The 10,999-nt window shown below is 40.4% G+C and overlaps 1 protein-coding gene across 2 annotated transcripts; it reads right to left on the bottom strand.

Annotated features, from left to right (window-relative positions):
• Nucleotides 1-677: 677 nt before the first annotated feature.
• nup54 (nucleoporin 54) lies at nt 678-10,709 on the bottom strand. Of its 2 annotated transcripts, XM_042509493.1 has the most exons (14): nt 10,608-10,709; nt 10,020-10,133; nt 8,920-9,003; nt 8,093-8,179; nt 7,378-7,536; nt 6,547-6,773; nt 5,898-6,085; nt 5,586-5,782; nt 5,142-5,196; nt 4,047-4,140; nt 3,263-3,370; nt 2,947-3,066; nt 1,384-1,494; nt 678-1,260 (listed from the first exon to the last, which is right to left on the bottom strand). In XM_042509493.1, the coding sequence occupies exons 1-14, from the start codon at nt 10,648-10,650 to the stop codon at nt 1,132-1,134; spliced, it is 1,716 nt and encodes a 571-aa protein (XP_042365427.1). In that variant the 5' UTR covers nt 10,651-10,709; the 3' UTR covers nt 678-1,131. The 2 variants fall into 2 exon arrangements, with proteins under 2 accessions (XP_042365427.1, XP_042365428.1); XM_042509494.1 differs by lacking the exon at nt 10,020-10,133.
• Between the last annotated feature and the right edge of the window lie 290 nt (nt 10,710-10,999).

Raw genomic sequence — 10,999 nt, 5'->3', positions numbered from 1 at the left:
TGGGTTACCTTACTGGGAATGAATTGCAGTATGTAGCACTTAATCTAATATGTTTTACATTGCCAAATGAGAACACATCTATATATGCTCGCACAAATGACTGCACAGAAGAATCAGAGAAAATATTAACCTATACTGTGTATGTAGGCTAATCATACAGTCAGCTATTACTGATCTATCTGAAAAGAGAAGGAGAGACCTTTGTTTCTGTGAGAACAGCCAGTTACTGCGATTACTCTCAGCAGAATGTGTGGAAATGAATTATAACCTCCCTAATGGTCTGAGTAAGTCACGAATTTGTCGCTGGTCGCTTTTAGAAATTAAGTTACTAAGAGGCTTTGAGAAGTCGCTCTGAGGGGCGTAACAAAGCGTCGGTATTTGACGACCTGGGAACCGGATGCAGCGGCTCTGACAATAGCTGGTTACCGTCTGTGCTGCTGTGTGCGTAACGTGAACCATGTGGTGCCTGCATGTACATTTGATTGGCCGGTCAGATCACGGCCGATCAAGCTAAAAATCGGCTGATTCTGGACATCAGCTGATTGACCAGTGCATCTTGAGTCTAAAACAGGATCCGGGTAAATGGGCAAGAAAGTGGCGCTGTTGAAGAAAAAAAAAAAAAAAAGGCTTCCTTTACACAGCTTGTGTGCAAGAGAAGAGATGTTGTGAAGAACTTGTTTTCAATTTAAATGAAATTTATTAACATTCTAACAGCATAAAAAAAGAAAATACAAAGATGTATTTACAATGTTTTCTATCAGAACACACACTCAGTCCTGCGACTTGTTTACATGCCGGCTACAATCATGGTCTCTTATCCATAATCTGATTTATTACAGGGGAAGCCAGCTATTATTAGATGATGATGAGTCTTTTCATCAATCTCTCTATATGAGTCCGGAAAGCACAGATTAACCAGTCAGTTGTTGTTTTGTTGGAATAGAAAGTGGGGCAAAGTCCTGATGAACCAGCTAAAACTGTGAAAAAGTGAGGGTACTCCAGATTCAGATGCTCTCTTATGATCAAACTGTAAGGCAAGAGATTACTTCAAGATTAACCGACAGCCAGGCTATGTCTCAGAGGACTGATACTGAGTCAGAGTATTTGCATGTGTGTGTTGGTAGAGTGGACTCAGCTCAGGATGCCTCCTCTCATGTGTCCACTGTCACTCAGCCCGTGCTCTATGAGTTTGATGTCCTCCAAGTCATCTTTGATGACGCTGATCAAGTGACTTAAACCATCCTGCTGCTGTTTCAAGTGCTGAAAGTGGACAGATAAAGAATTTCAGTCAATGCCCAAAGTCTTTGAACTGTGCAGTCTGGAACTAGAATTATTGGGCACAGATGTTAAAATAAGATGCACTGTGTAACTGCGCTGACTCACTTGTTTGATTTCCCTGAGAAGGTCTGCATCAACACTGTAACGCTCTTCTGACCTCACAGCTCCGAAGTGATTCTGCATCCGGATTTGAGACATTAATTCATTCAACCGACCCTGGAAGAAAAGACAGCACAGAGAATGTAAAATAAACACTTAAAGACCTTGTCTCGAGTTTATTCACAAATACAGTCAAAACCCAATGAAGCTTAGAAGCAAGGTGTGGAGTTTTTGACATCCAGTATCACGATGGAGCTTATAATTGAGTCTCAGTTTCCTGCCAATGGTGTCACACTTTGTCCTGATCTTCAGGTGGAAATAATGCACCAATTTATGCAGCAATACACAAACTGTGGCAGAACAGACAAAGACTGCTTGCCATCAAACACAGTTCTAAAAATACAGAATAACAAAAATGCATTTTGGAGAGAAACACTAGATGTAAAAATAACATACCACCCTCACAGCACCTTTAACCTCCTGAAACGTGGAATGACATCAGTTTTCCTGGCTATGTTCAGATGCCTTTTACATGCATTTAAGCCATTGAAACCCAAAATGATTTGATATCTTTTGAAAACACTGCTAAAAAGGCAATGAGCAACTTGGCAAGAGATGCAAGATATATTATTAGCAGTCAATAATAATATGAAAAGGGGAAATGTCCAGAGACTACAAAACAGTAATATACAATTTTAAACAGCATTTATACAGATATTATGAAATAAAATTCAAGGCATTTAAAGTGCTTTTCCAAACACTATGTCTTAATTTTCAAGGACTTCACTTGATCATATATAACTGATGTGACCAATGTCCCTTTTTGGTGCAAGGTTACTTATCACACTATTTAACCATAACAAAACATTTGAATGTCATGAGAGCTATAACGCATATAGCTTCTATTATAATGCACTGTTTTCTCATGCTTTGCAAAAGTTCAAATTAAGAGACAATTTCACAGCAAGAGCGTCAACGTAACCATAGAAACTCACTACATGTGACCTCCATAAGTGGTGCTGCCCTGCTGGTCCTAGACCTACTTAACTGCCTGCACACAGCGCAGGAGGAGAGGGAGAAACTCTGCCACGCTGCCTGATATCGGACAGAATTGTCAACAGCACATTATAATGACAAGAAAAAAAATCATCTTTGAAATCGAACCATCTGTAAGTAGTGCATGGAAACAATGCCAGTTTCAATTTCAGTTTTCGGCAGAGCAATTACATCAGTGCACCGCTGAGAAATCACGGTGAAAAGCCAGCTCATTAAGTCAAGTTAAATTAATTTCAGTCATGCCAATCATAATCATAACAACTTGGTGAACAAAACTTTTTTGGTCAAAATATACACCTCGTGCGGTTCATTTGAATTTTACGGACTTTCAAAGTACTTTGTAAGAACTGGGCTATTTTTATGGCACTTCCAGGACCTGAATCACCTTATGTGAACCTTTCAAGCATGCAGTGAAGCCATTTTAACCTGATTTCAACTCTAGTAATCTGGATGAATAAAAAAATGAACACTGTCAGTGTGTATCTGTTACTGCTACAGTTTGGACACACTTACCTTGAACTGTGTGGGGGCATTGAGTTCAGACTGTATGGTGTCCAGCTGCACACGGAGGTGCTCCTCATCCACTTGGATAGCATAACCACTTTTCCTTTGAATCTCCTGTTTGATCAACACCTGCCAGGAAAATAAATTTGGAGGAGGAGGAGGAGGAGGAGTGATAAATATGACAAGAAATACTGGAGCGGAATCGACAAAGCAGGGAAAGACACAGACAGTGCCAGGGCATTCAAACTCTAAAAAAAAATCATCAAGGTCATTCCAAATTTTCTTGGAAAACAGTAAGCAAAGTAAACAACGATGAGGTGGCTACCTGCAGCACCCTGTGAGAGAGATCCATCAACTTCCTCTTGTACTGCGCAATCTTGGCCACTGTGGTCGCCTGGTTCTTCTGCAGTTCACTGATGTCACTGGAGATAATCTGCAAGTCCATGTGTACGTGTACATGTGTGTGTGTGTGTGTGTGTGTGTGTGTGTGTGTGTGTGTGTAAGTGAGTGAAAACAGATGGGAAGAAAATTGTTGGCATTTTTCTCCACTGATTTCAAGTTTTATTTTTAGACCAGTCAAGCTGAAAACAACCCCTGCCCTGTTGCCGTAGCTTGGTAACATTTTGTTTGTTGTTTTTCATTTTTTATTTTCTCAACATAATACTAAGGCAGAAGAGGTGTATAGATCCAAACAAGTTTTTTTTTTTACATTTTTTTAACCAATTTAGAAGTTATGTTGGTAAGTCTTGCACTCACTCTATGTCTTTGCATTGTGAGCATTGAGTTACCTTATTAGCTTCTGTCTTACATGATATATCTAATGTGAATATCCTCAAATTCAAGCCAAACTTGGCACATAAAAGGCTTATATGGATTGTAAATATGAAGGGGAGTTCCCATATTTACAATCTTCACACAAACACTTACAACCTGTTGGCAGCTTGCGTGAATTCAACATCTGTGTGCCCTGTCCTTGACACCACAACATCAGTTTCAAAATTCTTTTGTTGATAATCAGAAGGCACTGTGCCCAGGTCCAGTGAGTTGGGGGTTTGTTTACATTTAGAGAACTAAGATTGGCAGTAACAAACAGCAGTGTTTTCACTTACATCCACTCTGGTCTGGTGCTGTTTGGTCATCTGCTCCTGGATCTGCAGCCTTCGAAGCAGCTCCTTGAAACCTACCATGGGCACTGGTATTAATCTGGAGAAAAACATAAAGCACTATGAGCACCTTGCAGCTGTGTGCCTCTGCCCACCACTGAAGTTACAGTTTGCATCCATGTCTATCTACACTCATACATAAATATTTATCACTACTCTTACATGTACTATAATTCAAGTGAATATATAATGATCTAATATAATAATCACAATATAATAACTATCATACTTTCCTGTGAGAATCATGCTCTCTTCACTTATGGACTATTTCTTACAGAGGAGTACAGAGCACTAATAGAGAGCTTTGTTACATAGTGCCACAACAATCATCCGGAGCTCAATATCAATAAAAACCAACAAGCTTGTGGTGGATGACAAGAGGAACAGAATAGAAAACAATGTTGTGGCCATGAAAGATTACAGTCTCAGCTCTGGTTGAGCTGATTTTGTTTTGGTCAAGGTGGGGTGAGCACTTGCACACTGCTTTTATGGGGTAACATAAATAAGAAGAAATAAAACAAAATAGACTCAACTGGTAACATTTATAGAAATGTACAGTTGTGTTTTAACTGAAAGGTAACTATTATTGAAAGAACAAGTCTGGCATTTTACAGTCAGGGTCGTATTCTTATAACTGTGGCCAGCCTGACTGTGGGTTATGCTAACTTTGCCCTGGAAGTGGATCTCTACTCAGTTTTGCTAATTTCCGTTTTATTTTCTGATGGACTTTCTTAATATGTGTTGTTTGCCAGAATTGCTTCCCAAATCTCTACAGTGGACATGGAGAGTGTAAATTAGAATGACCTACAGTCATATTTACAACAGGTATGAGAATCAGAGCAAAGTTTTAAATTAACAGAATGAGAATAAGTTGCGCTACCTGGTACTATGAAAAAACTATGAAGTTTGTGAAATTCAAAATGCAGCGTCTGGAGAATCTAAATGATCTTCTGGTCTTATGCAACTGTTCTACCTCCCCCCACATTATTCATATGACACCCTTTATGGGAAGTCTTAAACAGATGACTTCAACCAACTTACTTCTCTGGGTCAGGGTTGTCCACCTTAGCCTGCTCCCAAATGATAGGGTCCACTCCTAGGGAGAAGAGACAACATCATCAGTTATAATTTAAGACATAAATATTATAAAATCACAAACCAACTCACGGTGGGGAGAAAAAAAAAAATCAATGCAGCATAGTATCCAAAGGTTTTCGGTAGCCTTCTATAATAATAAAGTCAATTGCTTTTTCAGTCCACTTGATACATTTAAAAACTCTGAAAAACATTCCTATTAGATAAAACAGAGGTTGACATAGTTTTCGTTTGGGGACATAATTAAGCATATACCAAAAACCTTTAAGATTGCAATAATGTTGTACTGTGACCGAAGTATCATAAAATATCTTGGGGCCTCTGGTGAGTCCTGCCCGTTCCCAACAACCTGTAGTCTTCAATGAGAGGTGGACACAAACATGGATGTACCTGCAGGTGCGTTTTGCAGCAGCTGTTTGAGCTGTGCTGGAGACAGCTCTGTGCGTGTGACAGACATGGCCACTCCAATCTGTGTGAGCTGCACCTTGACGTTGGCCTGCTCCAGATAGCTGAAGAGAGTAGTGGAGGGGATCCGCTTGGAGGTGCCATTCGGAGAACGCTCCACCACGTAAATGATCACCTCTGTCCTGTGAGACCGAAGACACACGAATAAGTCCTCACATTTGTTTGAAATATATGTATTATCTATTACGACTTCTTACAGCTTAAGAATTGGATTGTAGACATATTACAGAGACGTACTGGTCGTTGGGCAGGGCTTTGACGCCATCTACATTGACAGTGAGTGTCTGGTTGCTTCCCAGGATCTTGTGGAGGGACTCCACCAGGTGCTGCTGCTGACCTCGCACATCTGCCTCCTTTTTATTGAGAAGCAAGACCACTAAACCATCCTCGTCTTTACTCACTGGGACGCAGCTATAGCCCACCGCCTAGGACACAAAAGAAAGAGGATTACCATATGTTAAAATACACATGAACTTAACACTCCACTTACATAAATTAGCAGGATTTCTCATGTTTATTTTTTTGTGTCTGGCACCCACAAATAAATCATCCAACACAAAAAAAGTGAAAGTGAAACTTAATGTTCATTCTGCTGGGTTGAAAAATTTGCTTTCACTTCCATAAATGAGAGGAGCTAGAAAGGGATCTACAGATCAATGACACACCTCCCTAGTGAAAAACTGCTGAAGAGGAAACAAAGAACTCATAGAAACTCTGCCTACTGCTTTGTGTTGAGGGACCAGCAAAAACTTTGATTTTTAGAGTGAGAACACAGAATAATGTGATTATATGATAATGATAAAAATATAAAGAACAAAAACAAAACAATGGTCTGCTACTGTCACACACATACAATCATTCTGTGGGAAACACTGTCCGCTATTACCTTGAACCTGCAAAATGGGTTCTCCTGGGTGAAGTCAACAGGCTGGCTGTTGTTGCTGTAGTAGCCCTTCCCAGTGCCCCAGTATGCCTGCAACTGGTTCCATTTGGCTAAGATGGAGTCACGCTCATCTCCTAACAAGGTGGGAGCTGACAGAGCAGTGACCTGCTGGTAAAGCTGGGTGTGCTGAGCCTGACCCTGCTGCTGCGCCTGCTGGCCGAACAAACCTCCTGGAGGGGGAATGGAGAGGTATAATAGGTCAAATTGTCTTACTCTTTTCAGTTCTGAAACAACTGTATATATCTTTTTTTATAGGGGAAAACTACTAATTCAAATGTTTATGTTACTTTATAACAAAAGGAAAACCACCAATTATTTTTGTACAGTCTCATATTTCTGCCTCAGCTGCACGCTCTTGAACTGATGATGCTACCTTAAGCTGAAATCTGTAACTTTGTGCTTGTTGTCGCCCTCTGTGTGATAAGAGGTGTACAGCAAAGTTGGAAGATTGTCTGTGAGCGAGCTTTGCAAAAAATACCCTGCAGAACTGTAGAATCAATAATGCTGCTGGGCTTATGCTTGATTTGGAAGGGGAAAATACAAACATGAGATGCAAGGTAGGTTACTGTTTCTCCTACCATGGTAGATGTGCTCATTTGTGCATTTTATGAATATCCTTGAGAAAAACAGGTGGCCATATATATCATTAACTCATTTAAAAGCAAATTACAGGTATCAGATTTAATGTCCTGCAAGGCGGATTTGTCTGGGTGATCATTTTCTAATGCTAACATGGAAACACTAAGACCGTCATTTAGAAATACAGGGTCTCACCTGGCTGCTGCTGAGTCTGCTGGATATTAAAGCCTCCAAACCCACCAAGGCTAGTTGTTCCTAAGCCAGTTCCAAATCCTGTTGTCCCAGCAGTGGTTCCAGCGCCAAGCCCAGAGGAGAACCCAAACCCTTTGTTCTGTGTGTTACCAAACAGGCCTCCTAAAACAGAACAGTGTCCCAACACAGTGAGAAAATATCTAGATTAATACTGCTGAATGCCATTTAAGTCTAGAGTGATCGGGAAATATGCTACAGCTTTACAGAGGGATCACTACAGGAGTGACGGGAAGTATTTAAGGTACGTACACCAAGACATCTTATGGTAGTTATTTGTAAGCATTTCAACACAAAGCCGAGTGTGCAGTAATATGGAACAGTGGAGCTTTGGTTGTAATGTATAGAAAACTGAAACCAAACCAACCAAAATCAATTCTCCTTAGGCTGGCCCAAATCCCCTTTTTTTATATACATCATACATTTAAAAAAAATATCCAGCATTATTCATCATTCATGATTTTTATTCAGGTTATTTTCATCAAAGTGCAAGTATTGCTGATAAAACCCTGCCTTTGATGTTGCCTCAGCTGGTAAAAACTGCTGGATTCCTCATTTTTAAAAACTAAATGCTGTATATATATTCTCTTTCCAGCTCTTAAACATGAATGACAACCGAAGGGTAAGTTCATATTTTGTTGTTAAGGCTCACACTGCTGACCTGTGGTGTTGCTGGGAGCAGCAAAGCTAAAGGTGGAACCTGGTGCAGCAGCAGTTGTTGTAGTTGTCCCAAAGCCACCAAAAGCGCCTGAGAAACAAAGAAAATCATGCCAAATGAGATAAAGGAGGTAAAACAAAATGGGGGTGAGAGATAGATAAATGGGCGAAAGCAAAAAGAATGAAATCACTGACTATTTGATACATAGCAGAAGAGAAAAATCATGACTGAGCTTTTAAGATTAAGAAAAAGGAGAACAAAATTTTATTTCTATCTAGTGTTGCTCTTTTGTCTTACATAGAAGGTGAAAATGTACTGGCTTTCTATCAAATCAAATGGCATGAGTGCTTAATTCAACATTTTGTCTCCTCATGCAAATGGAAACAACAATGTAACACGTGAGATGAAAAATCACTGCACCACATAAATGTGAAAATGGATGAAAATGTGTGTTTACAGACACAGACTGTACTGAGTAATCAATCACAAAAGTCATCTACCTGTGCTAGCCAGGCTATTACCAAAATTGAAAACAGTGCCAGTGGTGGTTGCTGTACCAAAGCACCCCACATTAAAGCTGACTGCTGCTGGGTTGGCATTTAAACCAAACCCCCCAAAACTAAACCCACCAGCCGTGGTGTTTCCAGCTCCCAGCCCCCCAAATCCTGCAGCCAGCGGAGGCAGGCAGCGAGAAAGAGAAAATGACATGGAGGGGTTAAACGACAATGCGTCACGCCCCTTTCGGGCTCATTAATTGCATAAACAGTCTTCAGGTACCTTAAACGAGACAGGACTAAAAAAAAAAAAAAAATTTGTATAGTGCATCTTACCAGTGTTGGTGGAGCCAAAACTAAATCCTGTGGCTGGTGCAGCAGCAGTGGTTGTGGCAGCCCCAAAACCAGGAGCAGTAAGAGCTACAGAAAGAAAGAAAAAAAGCAGACACAAAATAGTCAGTTTAACTGGCACACAACTAGATTCAGATACATCGACGAGGATACCTAAAAAGTCAACACAACTTGTACAATCATTACATAGTAAAAATATTACTAGCCCTACATCATTACTCTATTAAGTCCTGCATTAAAGGTCCAGTGGGTCCTCTGCAGAAAATTCAGCACCCAGTCAAGAACCTTCTGAACGTCTGGATCAGAACAAACGTCAGCACACATTAAGGTTTCGGAGAAAAAAAAAAGCGAGCACAAATAAGTGGGTGCTGGGCTCATGGCTTTTCTTCTAGATGAGCCAAACAACGAAGAAAAACGCTGATTTGTAACATTAAACTGCTTTATTTTGTGGTTTTAGCTATTTAAATCACAAGGTCTATTTTTATTGGGGAGGAAAAGACCTCTGCCCATGTTAGGTAAAACACCTCCTGAACATCTGGATCTTTAGTTATCAGAGAAAAGGTGAGCACATATTAGTAGGTGCTGGGCTAGCGGCCCATCTGTGATGTGCAGAACAGTGTCAGGGACACACTGATTTGTGACATGAAACTTCTTTATGCTTTGGAGATGAAGAAACCTCAGCAGATAGTTTTGTGTTGCAGTTTGCTATATTTCAAATTTTAAATTTCAAGAGATATATTTTAATTTTTATTAGTAATGCATATCGGTTCCAAATATCAGTTATCGGTCTCATTAAGTACTAATAATTGATATATGTATCTGCCCTAAAAAAAAACAGTATCAGTGGAATCCCAGTACATTTACCAAAACAACCAGTTCATTTCTACCGATGAAGCCTTCTTTCTGTGAATCCTAAATGAACTGCCCCTTCACAGGTGGATGAGACAGTCCCAACCTAGGCTGACATGAGTCGTTGCATCTCTTCAGTCACACTGACTAAAAACACAGCCGAGTAGCTGTGATTACTGAGGGTCACAGGTGAGGAGAGCTGCCCCCGTTAGTGAGGGTCAGATCTCTGGACTTACTGCCGAATCCTGATGAGGCGGTGGTGGTGGTAGTAGCTGTGGGGCCAAAGCCAAATGCTGCAGTTGATGCTGTGGTTTTGGCACCAAATGAACCGAAAGAAAACCCGGACGTGCCTTAACAGAAACACAGAGAGTGTTGCGAGTGTTGAATGTCGTGACAGTTACGTTAAATTGTGAATTTCACACGCCGCAAGCTCATTTTTGTCAGGGAGCGTGAGGTGCGCTCGCGAGAAAAAAACTTGCCGTTTGCCAAAACACCTAACGTTAGCCAAGAGCTAGCTACATCATAACGGTGTTACAATAACGTTAATGAACGGTGCCTAATAAGCCAAAACTATTTTACTGAAATTACAGAAAAGGTAAAACAATTTACCACACATTTGGCTCAACAGCTAACTGCCATAGCTGTGAAAGCATTTAGCTTTAAATTTATTTGCCGGTTGGTGAACCAACCGACATGACTGCTAACACCACGAGAGCGCTATCACCTGACCAGAGGTAGCTCGTGTATACACACCAAAAATGACGTTAGTTAACAACATATAAACACAATACATAAAACATTTTATGAGAATAAAATGTCCTTACTTGCTGCTGGGTTACTCGTGGCGCCGCCAAAACTGAACGCCATGTTTACTGCCGCTGTCAACCACTTCTTCTTCTCCTTCTTCTTCGTCTTGTTATTTATGAGAGCCGGAAGTTGTCATCCACCATAACGGCGCATTACCGCCACCTGGAGTCTGCATGAGAGATAGCTACTTCTGAAAACATCACAGAAAATTTACTTCACTGGTGTTATAAATAGTGATGGAATGTAACTAAGTACATTTACTAATGTTCTGTACTTTAGTATGAATTTGAGATATTTATACTTTACTTGAGTGTTTTCTCTTTGTGCTACTTTATACCTTTACTCCACTACATTTCAGAAGGAAATACTGGTACATTTTACTTCACTACATTCATCTCATAGCTTCAGC

The sequence above is a fragment of the Plectropomus leopardus genome, chromosome 20 (genome assembly GCF_008729295.1).
Source record: "Plectropomus leopardus isolate mb chromosome 20, YSFRI_Pleo_2.0, whole genome shotgun sequence".
In the NCBI taxonomy this organism is placed as follows: Eukaryota; Metazoa; Chordata; class Actinopteri; order Perciformes; family Serranidae; genus Plectropomus; species Plectropomus leopardus.
The sequence above is the reverse complement of the archived record's forward strand: the minus strand, read 5'-3'. Positions and strand labels throughout refer to the sequence as shown.